The sequence below is a fragment of the Juglans microcarpa x Juglans regia genome, chromosome 3D, assembly GCF_004785595.1.
Source record: "Juglans microcarpa x Juglans regia isolate MS1-56 chromosome 3D, Jm3101_v1.0, whole genome shotgun sequence".
NCBI classification, from domain to species: domain Eukaryota; kingdom Viridiplantae; phylum Streptophyta; class Magnoliopsida; order Fagales; family Juglandaceae; genus Juglans; species Juglans microcarpa x Juglans regia.
The window spans coordinates 35125676-35144852 of NC_054598.1; the positions used below are offsets into that span (position 1 = coordinate 35125676).

Below are 19177 nucleotides of genomic sequence, written 5' to 3' on the forward strand. Positions count from 1 at the left end.
AAGATAGGAGGCCCATTAGCACCCAGCCCAAGCTGGCTAATTGAAGCCCATCGACTCCACTATCACACTAACACACGGCCTTTGCAAAAACACAACCCAGCCCTTTGTCTAAGACAACAAGTCAAGTTCTTGTACTTCACTATATGACTCAAACACAAAACACACATACACACACACACTTCACTTCTTCTGTCGGTCATTCTTCCATAGCTTAGGGTTCACTTCCAGCTTCACGTCGCCGTGTCTTCCTCCGCCTTGTGATCCTCTCAATTGGCCAGCGCTATTACATATCTCCCCCATTCAGAACACCTTACCCACAAGGTGGGAGAAATAGTCTTTAAGCTTGGAGTACCATTCCCACGTTGCGTCCGCCACGGTCTACCCTTGCCACCAAACCAAAAGCTCCACCTGAGCTTGGTTGCTGATCTTATCCATGCGCCGGTTCAAGATCTCTTCCGGTTTAGCCTTGACCATTCCCTATCCATCTACTGGTGGTAACATGGGTAAGGCAATGATTCGGTTTCCTACCTTCTTTTTTAATTGAGATACATGGAATGTGGGGTGGATTCTTGAATATGATGGTAGATCTAATTTATAAGCCACCTGACCTATTTTTTGTGTAATGCGAAAAGGCCCAAAAAACCGAGGGGCTAACTTGAGGTTGCGCCGCTGAGCCACCGTGCTCTGCCTATAAGGCTGGAGCCGCATGTATATTTCTTCACCCACATTAAACTGTCGTTCCTTGCGTCTGAGATCTGAGTACTTTTTTATTTGATTTTGTGCATTGAGGATGTTATGTTTTAGCATCTGTGAAATCTGGTCCCGAGTCTTGAGAGCAGTGTCTACAACTTCTACACGTGCTATTCCCAACTCATAGTTTAGTAATCGAGGAGGTGGTTGTCCATATAGAGCCTCATAGGGAGTTGTTCTGGTAGATGAGTGCTGGGTTGAGTTGTACCACCATTCCATGAGGGGAATCCACCTCACCCAATCTTTGGGCCTGTCCCCACTGAAACAACGGAGGTAATTCTCCACCGTCTTGTTTACAGCTTTCGTCTATCCATCCGTTTGCAGGTGGTATGTCGTGCTTAAAGAGAGATGAACACCCTGCAAAGAGAAAATTTCTTGTCAAAACTGGCTTGTAAAGGTGTTGTCATGGTCAGAAACAATAGACTGTGGCAGCCCATGAAGTTTGAAAATATGCTTAAAAAAGAGATGAGCAATATCCCTAGCTGTATATGGGTGTTTGATAGGGATGAAATGGGCATATTTGGTCAGCCTGTCGACCACTACCCACAAGGCATTGAATCCTTGGGAGTTAGGCAAGGCCTCCACAAAATCCATGGTTATATGCGACCATGATTGAGTCAGCACGGGTAGTGGCTGTAGTAGCCCGCTAGGTAGGGTGTTGTCCACCTTAATGTGTTGGCACACGTCACAGTTTCGGATAAATGCCTTAACATCCTTCTCAAGGCCTTCCTAATAGAAATCCCTCCGCATTCAATGAATGGTTTTATCATAACCTGAATGACCTCCCCATAAGCTACTGTGCGACAGTTCTAACAGCCTGTTTTTGAATTCCTCATGCTTGGGATATACAACATGCTCTTGTACAACAAGAAATCCTCCCTCATGGTATACTTAGGGCCCAGCTTGCCCTCCGAGAGAGACTGCATCAAGTTTTGGACTTGTGCATCCCCTTCACACGCTGCCTTCAAATCATCAATTCACTGCACATTAAGGAACGAAATCAGCATTAGTTTAGCCTTCCCTTCTATATCCCTTCTTGATAGGGCATCGGCCACTCTATTCTCTACCCCTTTTTTATACTCCACCACGAAGTTATAACCCAACAACTTGGTAATCCACCGTTGTTGCATTAGGGTGTCCACCTTTTAGTCCAAAAGGTGCTTGAGACTCTGCTGGTCAGTGCGCACCACAAAGGCTTGCCCCAATAGATAATGTCGCCACTTAAGAACGGATGAGACAAGGGCAAACAGCTCCTTCTCATAAGTGGACATCATAAGGGCCCTTCCCTTTAATGCTCGGTTGAAAAAAGCTAAGGGTTTACCCTACTGCATCAAAACAACCCCAATGGTGTTGCCTGAGGCATCGCACTCAATATTAAACGGCCTTGAGAAATCCAGAAGTGTTAGAACTGGGAGTTGGGTGACGGCCTCCTTGAGCTTGTGAAAGGTCATCCGTGCCTCCTCACTCCACTTGAAAGCATCTTTTTTTAACATTTGGGTTAAGGGAGAGGCAATCCCCCCATATCCTTTTATAAACCATCGGTAGTAACCCGTTAGACCTAAGAAGCCCTTCAAGCCCTTAAGGGATTTGGGTAGTGGCCCATCTTTCGTGGCTAATAGCTTATCGGGATCTGCCCGTACTCCTTCCGCTAAAATTAGGTGGCCCAAATAGCCTATTTCTTTGCACCCAAAGTGGCATTTGGATCTCTTGGCGTACAGCTTATGTTGCCGTAGAATTTCAAAGGTCACTTGGAGGTGCCGTACATGGTCCTCCATTGTTTTGTTGTACACAAGTATATCATAAAATAAAAAAATAAAAAAATAAAAGTATGAATTTCTTCAAGTAAGACCTAAATATCTTATTCATAAGACTTTGGAAAGTGGATGGTGCGTGTTAGCCCAAAGGGCATAACTAAGAATTCATAGTGGCCTCATGCGTCCTAAACTCTGTCTTGGGCACATCTTCTAGTTTGACCAAAATTTGGTGGTAGCCCGATCTCAAATCTAGTTTAGAAAAAACTTTAGCTCCATACAATTCATCCATAAGCTCTTCCATCACTGGGATGAGATATTTATCCTTAATAGTGGCCTTATTTAGGCCCCAGTAGTCGATACATAGCCTCCACATACCATCTGCCTTACGGACCAGTAACACCGGGGATGAGTAGGGACTTTGACTAGGCCGTATAACCCCCGTAGAGAGGAGTTCCTGCACTATTTTTTCGATCTCTTCCTTTTGGTAGTATGGGTAACGGTATGGCCTTAGGGAAATGGGTTTGGTTCCGGGTTGTAAGTTTATGACATGGTCATAAGTTCGGGATGGGGGCAGTCCCTTAGGTTCTGAAAACACATCAGTGAATTGTTGTAACAGTGGTTGTAATACTGCTGGAACTTCCTCTATAGTTGTTGAGTTGGTGGTTTTAGCCCCTCCCATCACTTGTAATATGATGCCTTTTTTTTCCAGGCCATCGGGCCTCTTAAAAAACCCTTCCTCTATCATTTTAGCCTCTGCCAATCCGTGGATGGATACCGACCTCCCTTGGTACTGAAATTGCATCACCAGTTTCTCAAAGTTCCATAAAATTGATCCTAAGTCTCTTAACCAATTAATTCCCAACACCATGTTGTAGCCCGCCAATACCAGAACATGAACATCCACTAGAAAAACAGTTCCCTGAATTAACACCTCGACCCCGTTGCATTTGCCATCACTAGGAAGCAATTTACTATTTGCAACCCTCACTTGCACCCTCTCCTTGGCGTCAAGAGGAAGTTTATTTTTATCTATCACTACTGGGTCCAAGAAACTGTGAGTAGACCCTGTATCCACCAAGATAGTAACCCATTAGTTGCTAATTTTTCCTTTCAGATGCATGGTTCTTGGGCTGTGAGACCCAGTAAGTGCGTGGAGTGAAATTTCTGGGCTGTTTTGGGTTTCAACCAGATCGGTTGGGGTTGTTTCCTTACTTGGGTCATCATTGCACAATCTGTCCCCACAAGCAGCCATAGCTAAATCAACTTCCAGCAACACATCTTCCAATACATACAGCTTAGGCCTTTCGCACTTGTGCCCCAGGTGCCATTTTGAATCACAATAATAACATAGTCCCTTCTCCCTCCTCTCTTGCATTTGTTGTTGGTTGATTTTCTATATGGGAAAAGATGGTTTTGAAAATGGCTTATTGGCATATGGTGGGTTTTTTGGATGGGAAAAAGGTGACTAATTGGGAGTTTTGAGGATGCCTGGGCCTAGGGAGTAGTTATGGCTAAATCTGGTTGGGTTTTTCTTGATGATGTTGTTTTTTTCTTCTTGGATCTTGGTTAAACTTTAGGCTGAGGTCAAGTCAGGGGGTTGAACATTTTCACAATCAACCGGATGTCATCGCTTAGTCCGCTAACAAAACAACTGAGTTTGTAGGGATCTGCCGATGCCTTTAATCCGTTAGCTAAGGTTTCAAACCATGCTTATAATCCTCTACCGTCCCATTTTGTCTCAATTTTGTCAAGGCCTCCATGGGGTCATCATACACACTAGGGCCAAATCTTACTAATAATGCATTAACAAATGTTTCCCAATTTGTAATCTGTCCAGATTCTTCTATTCCTTGGAACCAAGTGAGGGCCTTACCTTCCATGTGAAATGACAAGTCTAAGTTTGTGTTGTGGCAGTGTATTATAGAAAGAAAAAAAAAACCGATTCACCTTGTAAATCCAACTTACAAGATCCTCTCCATGAAACACCGAAAAATCAAGTCTGATGGTGCAAGCTTGGACCACGCTGTATGGACACTGTGGGTCCGACTCCTTCTAATTGTGGACACCAGAAGAAGAGTCTCTACCGTTGTTTCGCAGTTGCATTGCCACATTCAAGATTGCTAGTTGTTGTATAACTGCCTCAAACTGTCATTTAATGGTTGTTACCTCTGTTCCCAGCTCTTCTATTGTTTTTTTTTACAGCATTGAGACCTTCTTGTAACTGAGTCATTCTTGGGCCATCAGCCATGTTTGTAATATTTTAAGTAACAGAGAATCGGTGTTTGCTGATACCACTTGTAACACTGCTGATAATGGATGGAATGGAATAGTAGAACAGATGGAAAATTTTGTAATGCTTTCTTCGAGGGAAAGTGCCTCCAAACGTAGAGATGAGAAAATAGGATTTTTTTATTAAAGATTTTTTGGATTGCTCTATCAAGTTACAGGTTCCAAACATAAAGGACTCTCTGCTGGACCTCAATGGCCTTACATATGGACTTAAATGGAAATATACTGACCTTGGCGCATGGCCTTTTACACAAACTGAAATAGCTAAAACACAATAAGATAGGAGGCCCATTAGCACCCAGGCCAGGCTGGCTAATTGAAGCCCATTGACTCCATTATCACACTAACACACGGTCTTTGCAATAATGCAACCCAACCCATCGTCTAAGACAAGAAGTTAGGTTCTTGTACTTCACTCTCTGACTCAAACACAGAACACACACACACACTTCACTTCTTCTGTCGGGTCCTTCTTCCATAGCTTAGGGTTCACTTCCAGCTTCACGCTGCCATGTCTTCCTCCATCTTGTGATCCTCTCAATAGGCCGGCACTATTATTACATTCTCTAAGGCCTTGTTTGGACAATGCGATGAAATGAAATGATTTTAATTAAAAATTGAATAAAATTTTATTTTTTAATATTATTATTGTTTTGAAATTTAAAAAAAAGTTAAACTAGCATTTCATACATAATCCTAACTATTTTATGCTTCTGTATTAAATCATCTTGCGCTCGTTGTTTTAAATTTCTCTAGTTTTCTGGCCATTTAAACTGTACGCGTTGCTAATTTGCTTTGTCTTCAACAAATTCGGAGATCCTGTTAGTGGCACATGTGACTTGTGAGGGTATATTTATAATGGCATTTTTCGGTGGTGCTAATGATAATGGGAGAATCTCCCCCAAACTAATCGTTTCTTGAAGTAGTTTCCACCGTTATTCTTGAAAGTCAGCAGTATGTCCTATAAAAGCAGTTTACTAGTTTAAAAAAAAAAATGTCCTGTAAAAGCAGTGTGGAAGCCAGATTAAGTTTAGACGCATTCTGCACCTTCAACCACATCGACTTTGGACCCTCCAAATCTGAGGCTATCAGCAGCTCAGGAGTCAGGATGCCTATACCTTCAGCTATAGGCAAATGAGTGCAGGATAGATAGTGGAACCAAACCCAAAAACACATAAGAAAACTGGGGGTTGTGCGTAGTAGAAATCAAGACGTGACCCTTGAAGGAGGGTTCTTTTCTCTTCTTCTTCTTCTTTTATTTTTATTTTTTAAGTCGGCCTTGAAATAGTCAACAGAACAGCATGAAATTTGTAAGTAAAAAGGATCTACATCAACCATCGCAAATTCAAGAGTTGCTACATGAAATTTGTAAGTAAAAAGGATCTACATCAACCATCGCAAATTCAAGAGTTGCTACTTTGATGCTTAAGATTGTTACAGCATAAACATTTACAGAAAGTGAAGTATTTTCGATCTCACCAATTGAATAAGTAAAATGATACACGTACAAATGGGTAGCCCACTTGTAATTTCAATCACATACTGGAAAGCATAAGGATTCACTTATTCAATCACAAACTGGAAAGCATAAGGATTCACTTAGTTTACTCTGGATGAGAAGTCCAATAAATCAGCCCACTGCATGAAACAAAATTTGAGTTATCGAAAAAACTAGCATGTAGTACAATATTCAAGAAAATATTTATGACGGCGTTGAGTCAACAGTCAGAATAATAACGAGATGGAAAGCTTCCTACATCTCCCTTTGTCTTCAAATATAAGAATTTGTTTGAAGAAGAAAAAAGAAATATAGAATATGTAAAATTTATGTCATTGGAACTTGAATGTCCTTGTTTGTACATGCCTACATGCATATCTGCTCGTGTGATTTTTTTTTTTTTTTTGTAAGTATATCTGCTCGTGTGATATTTGGGATGGCAAATTGCAATTAACACATTCAAAACACAAATTCTTTACAAATATTAAAATGAATCCTTTCCAAGATGAACTAACCAGAAAATCTAATAAGAGAAACAAATTTAAAGGTGATTGCAGAGCAAGGAAAAGCGAAGGAGAAATGAATTTCTGGATAAAATAAATACTTCTTCACTTGAAAATAGTACCAACATGATAATGTGCTCTAGAAGGAGGGCCGTCGCATTTAGAACTAGGAGACAAAGTGCAAAAATGGATCAATCCTAAGCTGAAAGACCTTTTTACCTGACCAACACGAACACGCATTGCAAGACACCTGCAGTTCCCGTCCAAACAGAAGGGCCGGTCTTTACGATTGAATCTTGTATCAATAGGCCAACTGATGCCGCTAGAGATACGAAGGACACAACATATGCGAAGAAAAGCCAAAGCTTCAATCTGTTGCAATAATGGAAGGATAAGATCCATAAACTCAGTCAAAGCAAACCGAAGAGAATTCAATTTCTTAAGTCAACTTAATAATCACGCATGGACAGAAATATAGAAATATCGAAGTTTGGAGGATTGTTGCTTTTGCGCTTAATGTGGGGTATCTGGTAGGAACGTAATGCCAGCACATTTGAAGACTGTAAGAGGACGTGGTAGAGTTAAAAAGATTTAATATTCAACTCCCTTTATGTTTGGTTGGCTGGATGAAACAGCTTCTAGTTTCTAGCTTTCTAGGATTTTTGTTCTTTTTTATACTTCTCGCTAGTTGGGTATGCCCTTTTGTACACTTCCTGAGGATGGCAATCCAAATCCTAACCCCACTCCCGCTCCCCATGCTCTTTCAACGTTCATAATCCCCTTAAAAGAGTAATGTTCATGCAATTAAAAGGTGAAAGTTACTCTCACCAAGCACAAATGGAATTCTTTGCCTTCAGCACTCCACTTTTTAGGTATTAGCATCACTGAATTTATCTGAGAAGTATCCATCAACGAGTAAAATTCTAGACACTAATATGAAACTCAAAGGTATATAAATTGCTCAAAAACTTCAATCCTTATTACATACAGCATTGCTCCAAGAACTTCTCATAAATCAATATCAATCTCATAAATTTTTTATTGATTTTTGTGCATGTAGCTAGTGTAGACCAATACTCATATTCTTTTTTCTTTTTTTTTTTATATAACCAAGGGTGTCCGGGCCAGATTGTGCGCACCTCAACTAATCCCACGGGGCCCTGAAGTTAACGACCAGGTAAACCTCCAGTGACCCTAAGGGGACTCGAACTGATGATCATTGGGGAGCAAACCCAAAGACCAGTACTCATATTCTAAAAGACACACAATGATTTTTCATTACTTCATGTACATCCTAGTGCAATTAGCTAGTGTAACATTAAATCATAGCTTTTTTTATTGGCACCAGGTGTCCAGGACAAAGTCCTGAATAATCTCAAGGGCTCTCGACAAAGAGTTTCTTGCAAGTGCAACTTAGGTGATTCGAGACGAAATTACCTCAGTCCGATGACCCTAAGAGTGTGAATACTGAGTTTTGATCCCAAGAAGTCCATTTATATGGCTTGACCACTACATACCCTTGGGATTCATAGCTTGTTTGTTAACAAAATACCGCAATGCTGTTTTTGACAAACTGTAGAAACCCATCATAAGTCATTACATTTTGCAAGGTGGTAAGGACCATGTGGAATGATTTTTTTGCGGGAATTTAACTGTCATGGGTCATGCCTCTTAGACTGATCGATTTCCTAGTAAGCTGGAGAGGCCTCTGAGGTAATTCACATGTGGCAGCAATCTAGAGAATGGTTTGTATATGGAGGTCTAATAACCACAAGTTTTGTACAGTTAAGGCCTATTATAGCATCCTGACAACACAACTTGATATTATGCCGTTTCCCTGGAAGAATATTTGGAGGTCTCGTGTGCCTTCTAAAGTAGCTTTTTTTGTTTGGAGTGCTGCTCTTGGGAAGATATTAACCACGGACAACCTGAGGAAGAGAGGATGTGTAGTGTTGGATTGGTGCTATATGTGCAAGAAGAATGGAGAATCTGTGGGCCATCTCTTATTACACTGTGAGGTAACAAGGGTGTTGTGGGATGAGATATTTCAAAGGGTTGATATTGCTTGGGTTATGCCTATGAGGGTTGTGGATTTGTTGGGTTGTTGGTCAAAGTTGCAAGGCTGCCATCAAGTGGCAGCAGTGTGGAAGATGATTCCGTCATGTATTATGTGGTGCATTTGGATAGAAAGGAACGCGCGGTGTTTTGAAGATAAGGAACGCACAATGATCGGGCTGAAGAATTTCTTTCTTCACACTCTAATGTGTTGGTTTTCCACTATTGTATTACACGGAGATAATGTCCAGGATTTCTTGTCTTTAATTTATCGTTCTTAGAATGTAATTAGGAGTTCTTATGTATACTTCTTGTACGCTAAGCCTATTTCATTCATATATATAATATCTATCTTCTACTGATAAAAAAAAAAAAAAAATTTCGGGAGAGAAATGATAAAAGCTTCAAAAATCGCGAGAGAACAATGGAGGAGCTTAAAGTTTTCTTTTTTTTAAATCATTGCTCTTATGGGCGGGGGCCCTCGTTTGTAATGGGCTAAATGTCCATGATTTTCTACTTTCAATTGTAAACTCTAGTTAGTTACTCCATGTATACTTGGGCTTTGCCTACTTTTAATGAATAAAACCTCTCGATTACCTATAAAAAAGGTCATTACATTTTCAACGGACACAAGCTTATGATGATATGAACATCGTTAAAGGGCATTCGATTAAAAGACCAATGAATCGGAAGCAACAATATCAGAAAATTAAAACAAATAACCAGCAGAAGCAAGCACATGGGAGAGGCAGAGATATTCCAGACCTCCACTCGCCTTCCTCGTAGGGAGAGTAGTCAATGTCTTCTTTCCTAACGCAATTGAACATCAGGGCTGCAAAAGTTGCAAATATGCCTGCAAACCCAACAATCACTGTCATACACATAATCGAAAACCCTAATAATAATATAAATACACCCAAAGACTCGAATAGAAGAAGTACCAGGAAGGTAGTGGACGAAGGAAACCTTGACGGAGCTGCAGACGACGGCGTCGACCCAGAACCACCAGCCGGTACCGAATACTGCTCCCGCGACGCCCGGCCCGAAGATTGCCCACAACTCGGAGAAATCCATATGTAGCGATATTCTGAGTCGGAAGAACGAATCGGATCTCGATGATGTGCTTGATTGCAATCTGTTGTTTGAATCTCGAGCTTGCTACTCGAGTTCCAGCCTAATATGAGTTGCGAGTTGCGGATTGCGAATTGCTCCAGTTCCAACGTCCTTCCCAAAATGCTTTCCCTAAATGTTTATTTTAATTGTTTATTTAAAAACCAACTTCCATTACTTCGCATTAAAGATATGAAAAATGTTCATAAAAATATTTAAAAAATAATAATTTTATAATTATAAAATACGTAAATACTATATATTTAAAAGAAAATTTAGTATTATTTATTAATTATTTGAAATAAAGATAATTAAAGAAACGATAAATCATGTGATAGATGATATGATACTTCTATTCCATCCCAAATATTATATAATTATAATTATTTATATAAAAATTTCTTATAACAGGATAAAAATACTATATATTTATATTTTAAAACTACTTTAACAATGATTCATAAAAATTCGAACTTTCGATATTTATTTTTTTTTAAAAAGTAGCATCTTCTTTCAATGAATATCAAAGCCCAGAACTAATCAAGAAGGTGCCATTCTTGTCATGGTAAAATCCTTTCAACCAATACTTCTTATTTTAAAATTTTAATATTTATTATATAATTGAGTTTTAATTTTAAAACAATAGAAATCAAATTTGAGAAATGCATATATTTGAATTTAGAAAAAAATATGAATTATTAAAATTAAGTGAATTCCAGCCCATGGAATGCTTTAACAATGCCTAAATATCTTGAATTACCTACACATGTGTATATTGTTCATTAGGAACCTAAATAATTGGGTTTGGAAGGTAGTTATAAACTCGAGTTTGGAAAAATCAGGTTACCCACCCACTCATTGCCAAGAGCGAGTATTGATGGGGGTGGGCAAAACTTCCAGAGACTCCGTCTCTGGTTGACACCCATTTCGACTCCAATGAAGTCAATAAACTCAAAATTTGGATTTGGAATTGGAGTTACTCGAAGGTGAAAACTGACCCCTTCGGTTCGGTTTTTGGGCTAAACCGACGCTGATTGAAAGTTAATTTTGGGGGAGAAAATCGGCCAATACCTGTCAACAGGGGGAGAAACACCAGTCGAAACCGTTGCTTCATCTGGCGGTTCACAGTCGGTTCCCAGACCAAGCTTCCTCTGAGAGAGTAGAGAGAATGTGTGTTGCAGAGAAGAGAGAGAGAGAGAGGATGATAACAGAGAAGAATGCAAGGAAGAAGACGAGAGGAGGAAGACAAAGTTATTTTGAAACGATGGCGTTTGGTTTAAACCAAATGGCATCGTTCTACTTAATTTTTTTTTTATTCTTTATGAATTAAATGACGTTGTTTGGTTTAATACCAAACGCCGTCGTTTAAGTTGTGTTTAAGCTTGAAACGACGTCGTTCTACTTAAACTGCTTCATTTTAAGTACATAATATATATAAAAAAAATAGTTTATGTAGTCGGCCGGTTCAGCGGTTTGAACTAGGTTCGAGCCGACGCCGAACTGGCCGATATCGGTTTTCTCTTTTTGTTGCCGCACGCCGATCGGTTCTCCACCGGTTTCGGCCAATTTTGAGCTCTGGCGGCCAGTCTGAGTCGGTCTAGGTCGGTTTCTCGATTCTTTGTACAGTCCTAATTACTCCTAAAAAAATGGTTGGACTCTGGTATTTGTACTTATTATATTTGATATTATAATATAAGTAATAGGTAGTTGAGTGGCCTAATGGTTGGGAAACTATTTTGCAAACCTTCTTACGAACGTTCAAGCCCCTCATGTACAAGACAATCATGTTTTGCATACTTTTTGTAAGAAAAGGAGAAAACGACGCATTTTTCTCCTCCTAAATATAAATATATAGTTATTTTAAAACTCCAATTCTTCTTCGTACTCATTTCCTCCGCCGACATTGTTTTATCTCTTCTTATGTTTTCTTTCTTGTCCTCGATCGACAGTAGCTAAAACACTCATTCTTTGAATCTTTGTTCTAACTTCTATCTCTCAGCCTCACATTATCTTTTTCTTTAAGTCTCTCATCTTGTCTTTGTCAATCGTCATCTTAATTTTTACTCTCATTGTTGTTTAGGCATGGCCGCATGGGGCAGATAAGAGCGAAGACAGAGGAATCCGCATGCTTCATTATCTAAGTAAGAAATTTATTTAGAATCTTTTGATGTTGTTTCGATGCTAGAAAAGTAGTGAGAAAATAGGGAAAAAAAACTAACTCCGAGTTGGGTTCCAACTCCATCAACTCCAATCGGAGTCAAAATTCACTCTGATTTAGAATTGGAGTTAGAGCTCAACTTGACCTACGATTTTAGTCAAAGTTTGGCGTTCTGACTCCGTTGGAGTCGAAGCCTAGCCTTAGTATGGATATATGATGCGGATATTGAGTTTCAAACCCGGTAGTGCAACCACACAACCATAATTTATTTTATTTTTTAAAAAAGGTAGTTTATGCCTGATCTAGGTACTTGAATTTTTTAAAATAAAAATTATTATTATTAAGAATGAAAGAGTTTTTTTTTCCTTTTTTGCAAAATTTGGTCCACATAGATATTTGAATTTTTAGACTGCGTTTAAATGTTGAACTAAGTTGAGTTGAGATGATAAAATATTATTAGAATATTATTTTTTAATATTATTATTATTTTAAGATTTAAAAAAATTAAATTATTTATTATATTTTGTATTAAAATTTAAAAAAATTATAATAATGAATTGAAATGATTTTAAGTTCCAAACGTACCTAAGACTTGAACTCTTTGAACTCTTCTGGGTACCAACCCGAGTTATAATCTAGATTAATACGCGTGGGTACCCTGGCCGTATTTTTTGGGTCCAAATATGGATATATCTGTCTACCCGAATTCCTACTCGGATAAATTATGCCAATTCCGTACAGCCTAACGTGTATGAGACGAAAGTGAACAAATTTTGGTTATTTGTTTTGAAATTAGTGTATATGAGGATGATATCCGTCCTATTCGGATGTATTTTTCAGCCCACCTAGCCCACACTCAACCCTTTTATTTAACTCGCACTGGCCATATAAGCACGAGGATGGGGTAAAGTTATATTTGGTTATTAGTGAGTCACACTACTTCGTTACTATTTATTATTTATTATTTTTTTATTATTTTTTACAGTTCATTTGAGATTAACTCAATATACAAACGTAGTCTTAATCCAAATCAATATAGTTTCTACCAACAGAAAACACCACAAAATTGAAATAAAATGTGAATAAAATAAAAAAAAAATAAAAATAAAAAAAGGATAGCAATTACTTGGTCGAGGATGCTGCGAATCCCATACCACATTTGCTTGATAATCATTTTTGTGAGACTCACCCTCCTCGTAGGGTAAGAAGTTTATAGTCGGCTCATTATCCATGCATATTGAGCAAACGGAACAAGTCACTACTGCCCAACCTTAATTATGAATAATATTAATATGATATAATTTGATTTGTAAGATTTAAAATTAAATTATACCACACAAATAATATGTAGTATTAACGTTATGTTTCGTACTCTTTTAAGTCAAGTTCTGACAACTCAAGTATTCAAAAATAAGCCTGCAAAAAATAAAGGGGAAGACAACTAAAGGAGGGCGGCTTTGGGGCTTGGGAGTGTCCGATGTCAAAGTTAATAAATATTTTTGAAAATTTATAAATAAGTGAAAGAGTCTATGGATCAAAGTCTTTTCTCGTACTTGGAGCTTTCTATTTATATTGTGGGTTGGGGGAGGTGCAGATCGTCTTTGTCTCTACAAAATTTGTGCCCCTCCTACTATTTCTTTTGTCAGAGTCTTTTAATGCGGCGTGACTCTGCGACTGCACCATTAATGTGGCGTGTAGCTCGGTGGTGGCACGATTAATGCGGCGTGATTTCTAGGCCTTGCTTCCATCCCTTGTGAGTCGTAGATGTTTTGACGTCAATGGATCAAGGGTCTTATACATTTTCCGATGCGTCTCATGCAAGTCCTTAAGTTTAGAATGTGGTCGTGCGATGTCAGACTGACTTGTCTTATCGGTTACTTGACATTTTTTTTCTAATAGATAGCCTGCTCCCTGTACGATCTTGGTGACGCTTGGACCGAGCACAGGGCCGAGGCCCAGTGGACGGACTTTGTAAGGTAGGAAAAATCTCCTTACATGTGGTATACAGATTTTACAGATTTTCAAATAAAAATATTCATTTTTTAACTTACTTTCTAACTAATACTCGGCGCTATGCAAAATTCATTATAGGAAAAGAAAAACGTGCTGCTTCGTGTGTGGTGACTAGGATTGAAGTGGAATTCATATGTCTTTTGAGAAATAAAATCTGAAATATATTTAAGAATTGAAGATCGTGTAATGCAACAAATGGTTACTTAAATAGTACTATAGAGTGTAAGGGGTGGGGTAAGTGAACGATGGCAATTCATAAAGTAGGAATGTTGGTGTTGTAATTAAGAGAATAATAAATTTAAGAAATCAATAAAATAACGAAGTATTTGAACCATTGATGAAAACAAAATGTAGATCGTTTATAAAGTCAAGCTCGACTTATGTTCAATTTCAAAATAAACAAAAAAGATATGGAATAGTCAATAGATAGCTCGACTCCACTCTATTATAGCCCTAAAATGACCATATATTCTTTCCATGCTCATGATTACGAGTTCAATTTTGATGTTGATCTCAATCTAATTTACAAACCATGCCAATAGTTTGCTGTAATTGTAAACAACAATAATCGTAGTATATTTTTTAATAGTGGGTTTCATTTTTTCAAAAAACAGCACAAAATTTGTACATTATTTTTCTATAAAAAATATACTAGTCAAATGGAAATGTAGATTTAGGCTGCGTTTGGATGTTGAATCGAGTTCAGTTGAAATGATAAAATATTGTTAGAATATTATTTTTTAATATTATTATTATTTTGATATTTGAAAAAGTTAAATTATTTATTATATTTTGTGTTGGAATTTGAAAAAATTGTAATGATAAATTAAGATGAGTTTATGTATCAAATGAAACTTAAACTTAAAAAATATTAGAGTTTTGCTACATATATGTTGGTGTTAATATACCACTTACAGTGAAACCCGTTTTAACTTAAAAATCTAAAACATCAATCATTTGTTAGCATAACTGATGTGAAAAGTGTGTTAAAAAAAATTGTGTGAAATAGATTTTCTCAAAATACTAAAGCAAGATCTACATTTATATCGTGTAGATGACAGATTTGTGCTACTCCTCAATTCAATAGAAAATCAAAGAGAAATAAATTTGAAAATCTAAAAAGGTGAATTGGATCGACCTCCCAATGATCGGTTTTGACTTTTGAGGGATGGAGGGAGAGCTAGCGTTACTCCGTTCAATTTCAATTTCATGGGGAGGGTGATGGGATTAGGTGAGAGCAACAAAAGGAAATAAAAAACACTAAAGCCCATTCCTTTCATTTTTTTTTTTTTTTTTTCATTTTTCACGTTGTGACGGGGCATCCACTTGGCCTGAAAAACTTTTCATATATAGACCATTCCATTTTCAGATATCATCTGAAGAGAGAGGCTAAGGACCGGACTTGGTGAGTTACCCATTTTTACACCATCCAATATTAGTCTGACACATGCATTTCTTAGGAAGTTTACAATAGAATTGGATGTAGAAAAAACCCATGTAAGTCTCACTTCACTCTCCCCCTACCCGGTCGATCTCTCTCTCCCCCCTCTCCCTCTCTCTCCATTGAACCATAGATTCTCTCTCTCTCTCTATATATATATATCTCCCCAAATCGAAGGACACCATAGATCTCCCTCTCCGAAACCGAACGATAGAACTTGCGATCTCCCTCAGTCGATCTTGTTGAAACCAAACGATAAGCCTCATGTACTAAGTGAGATATGGCAATTAGGATTTTTCGAATGCTAAATTAGGGATAAAGGGAGAGGGTTTTGTCGGGGGGAACTGGGGGAGAGAAAGGAGAACATAAGAAGTTGGGAGAAGAAGGAACAGAGAGAAGGGTTATGTCGAAGAGCTGAGGGGTTGGGTGGGACAATGGGAGAGAGATTCAATAAAATGCACGAGCAATTTGCTGTTGTAAATCACTTACATGTCAAAAGATAATTCGAAGGTGTAAAACACTTAGGTTATGTTTGTATAGTGAGTTAAAATAAGATAAGTTGAGATGAAAATTGAATAAAATATTATTAGAATATTATTTATTCTTATTAGTATTGTTTTGAAATTTGAAAAAGTTAAATTGTTTATTATATTTTATATAAAAATTTATGAAAACTCTAACGATGAAACGATATGAGATGGGTTGAGAGTCAATGTTTTAAAAATCGTTTCGTACCAGCCGGTATGACCCAAATTTACTATTTTGGAATAGCACCCGACACGATAGAAATAGATGTTTCATACCAGATTAAATATTGGTCATTTCGATAAATAACAAACAATACTGGCCCATTTTTTAATTTCACCCAATATAGAAAAAATGGTCCGGAATGTTAATTGAAAATGAATGGCAATTTTGTAATTAAGAGTGAAGTCAAAAGGCTTTTCGTAAATATGCTTTTATGAAACTCAAAGCCTAAGAGCACTAGTATTAGACTCATCAAATTCATATTCAAATTTTGATGAAAAGTACATATTTTTCATATATCTAAAATTTTCTTATCCATAACTTCACATTAGATTAATCATTGAATTCATTAAAATAATAATATAATATTATTTTTCTAATAATAATATTTTATTTTTTTTCATATTTTATAATTACACTAATCATATATTAATTAATAATTTAATTTTATTCTTACATTATTATTATAAGACGGTTAGAGATTAAATGTGAATAAAAAAGACTATCAAAGATTAAAAGTAAATAAAAAAATAGATTTGATGAGTAAACAGTAACCTTTCAAATTTGAAGAAATATATACGTTTACTATAGTTCAAAATTTTACATTTATTTATTTAACTAATCTAATACAATTCTTTTTTAATAAAATTAATTATATTTTATATTTAGTTAAGATTTTAATAAAGTCAATTCCAATGCTCTAAGGGGTGTTTTCGATTTTTTCTAAAAAATCATTTCCTTCAGGCGTCATCTCTCTCTCATATTTGTTCTTTAGATCTTCCTCTGATCTTATCAAAGTGTGCAAGCAACCTCGTACTATGGACAATCTGTCAGCTTTGGTTTAAATAGCTGATGTGGTACTGTCGTTACAGTGACCTCACCGTGAGATGACTTTATCAATTATCACAGTTAGAAGTATTATTAAGTTTTATAGATAACAAATTTTACTCATCATTCTTATACTTAAATTTTATTTAGAAGTTAAATTCCTCTCAACTCATCTTAACTCATCATTATAAAATTTTTAAATTTCAACATAAAATATAATAAACAATTCAACTTTTTCAAATATCAAAATAATAATAATATTAAAAAATAATATTTTAACAATATTTTATCATCTAAATTCAACTCAACTCAACTCAGTTCAACATCCAAATGCAACCTTAGAGCTGTATAGGAACTGAGAAAACCAGCCGTCACCAACTCAGACTCGCTGAAACCAGAAGGAAACCAGTCAACTACCGGTAGATATTAGCTAAAACTGATGGTTCAAATTGGAATCGAACCGACCAATTATATATAATGTATATTTTTTTATATTTATATGCGTATAAATGACGGCGTCATTTTAAGTTTCTATTTTGCAAAAAAATAATATGAAAATGACCTCGTATGGTTTTTTTCGCTGTACCTCTTTGGTTCTCATCTCCCTCAACGCTCTCTATCTCTCCCTCTCGTCTCCCTCTCATCGCCCTTTCAGGCTTTAAGATCTCTCATCTCCCTTTCAAATTTATCGTCTCCCTCACAAATCGCGCATCTCCCTTTTAGTTAACTCTGGTATCAAATCTCTTAACTCCTTCTCAAGTCTCATCATCTCCCTTTCGTCTCTCTCTCTCATGGGATGATAATGTATTGTTTAATTTGTTTATGGTGTTTTTGGCGTTAGGGGATGTTTTGGTTGCTTGAAATTATTTGAATCCGATTGTTGGTTACTTGGTTGAGAAATTTGTATGCGATAGGAACCGATGGGAACACCGATACACCGACGACAATTGGTCGAAACTACGCTGCCCGATTTTACCATACTTCATTGACCGGTTTCAGTCGGTATCGTCCCTTGAAAATGGACCGAAACTGAACCCATACGGTTAATTTTCACCTCTACTCACACTATACATCACACATAATTTTTTTATTTTTTTTCTTACCAAATGTTTGATGTATGGATGATGAGCAGAAAAAATCAATTAGTTTATGAAAAATAAAACTAAAAAAAAAAATTAAAAAACTAAAAATAATATTTAAAAAATAAAAATAAATGTGGTATATGGTGCGCGAGGATGATGAGTAACAAAACTCTTTACTAATATATGTTGTTAAGATTTAAAATAAGAAGTATTTTTGAATTTCTCATGTATATATGTTTTTAAAACTTATATTGTTGTTAATTTGAAACATGGTTTATATATATAATTAATTTATACATATTTAGACTATTCCGAAATGGTATACCAAAACGATATCGGTATTAAAATATTTTGTTCCAATGTCTCGACTGAAACAATCATTGCAACGATATTCAAAACTTTGTTAAGAGCTCCTCTCAATCCAAAACCGAGCTAAGGGCTTGTTTGGAAATAGATTTTGTCTCATAAATCTCATCTCATCTAATCTCATCTTATTTCCAAACATAATTTAAATACAAAATTTTCAAACTAATCATTATAACTTTCCAAAACTTCCAAACGAAAAATAATTTAACTTTTTCAAATTCTCAAATAAAAATAATATTATAAAACTATATTTTAACAATATTTCAATTTTATAATTTTGTATTCAACTTTATCCATTTACTTTCCCAAAATTCAAAAAATACACAACTCAAACTATTTTAGTAAGACCCTGTTTGGATGTTGAGTTGAGTTTTTTATGAATAATAATAAGTTGAGATGGTGAAGTGCGTTTTGTGGGATCCACTTAAGATGAGATTAGATATGTTTGGATGATAAGATAAATTTATATGTATTTATGAAAAGTTAAAAAAGGTTGTGGGTCCCTCGTGTAAAATGTTGTTGAATTTAAAAATATTATAGGTCCCACATATAAAGAGGTTTTGAGTTGAAATGTATTTAATGA

General features: G+C 36.6%; 2 protein-coding genes across 2 annotated transcripts; both read right to left on the bottom strand.

The window, feature by feature from the left end:
• Positions 1-2072: 2072 nt before the first annotated feature.
• LOC121255264 (uncharacterized mitochondrial protein AtMg00860-like) lies at positions 2073-2525 on the bottom strand. Its single transcript, XM_041155541.1, has one exon. It carries the CDS (start codon positions 2523-2525, stop codon positions 2073-2075), a length of 453 nt encoding a protein of 150 aa, XP_041011475.1.
• Positions 2526-6190: 3665 nt separating this feature from the next.
• On the bottom strand, positions 6191-18955 carry LOC121256685 (transmembrane protein 50A). The gene is made up of 5 exons (XM_041157550.1): positions 18943-18955; positions 9791-10091; positions 9615-9702; positions 7014-7166; positions 6191-6431 (listed from the first exon to the last, which is right to left on the bottom strand). Exons 2-5 carry the CDS (start codon positions 9921-9923, stop codon positions 6398-6400), a joined length of 408 nt encoding a protein of 135 aa, XP_041013484.1. The 5' UTR covers positions 9924-10091; positions 18943-18955; the 3' UTR covers positions 6191-6397.
• Between the last annotated feature and the right edge of the window lie 222 nt (positions 18956-19177).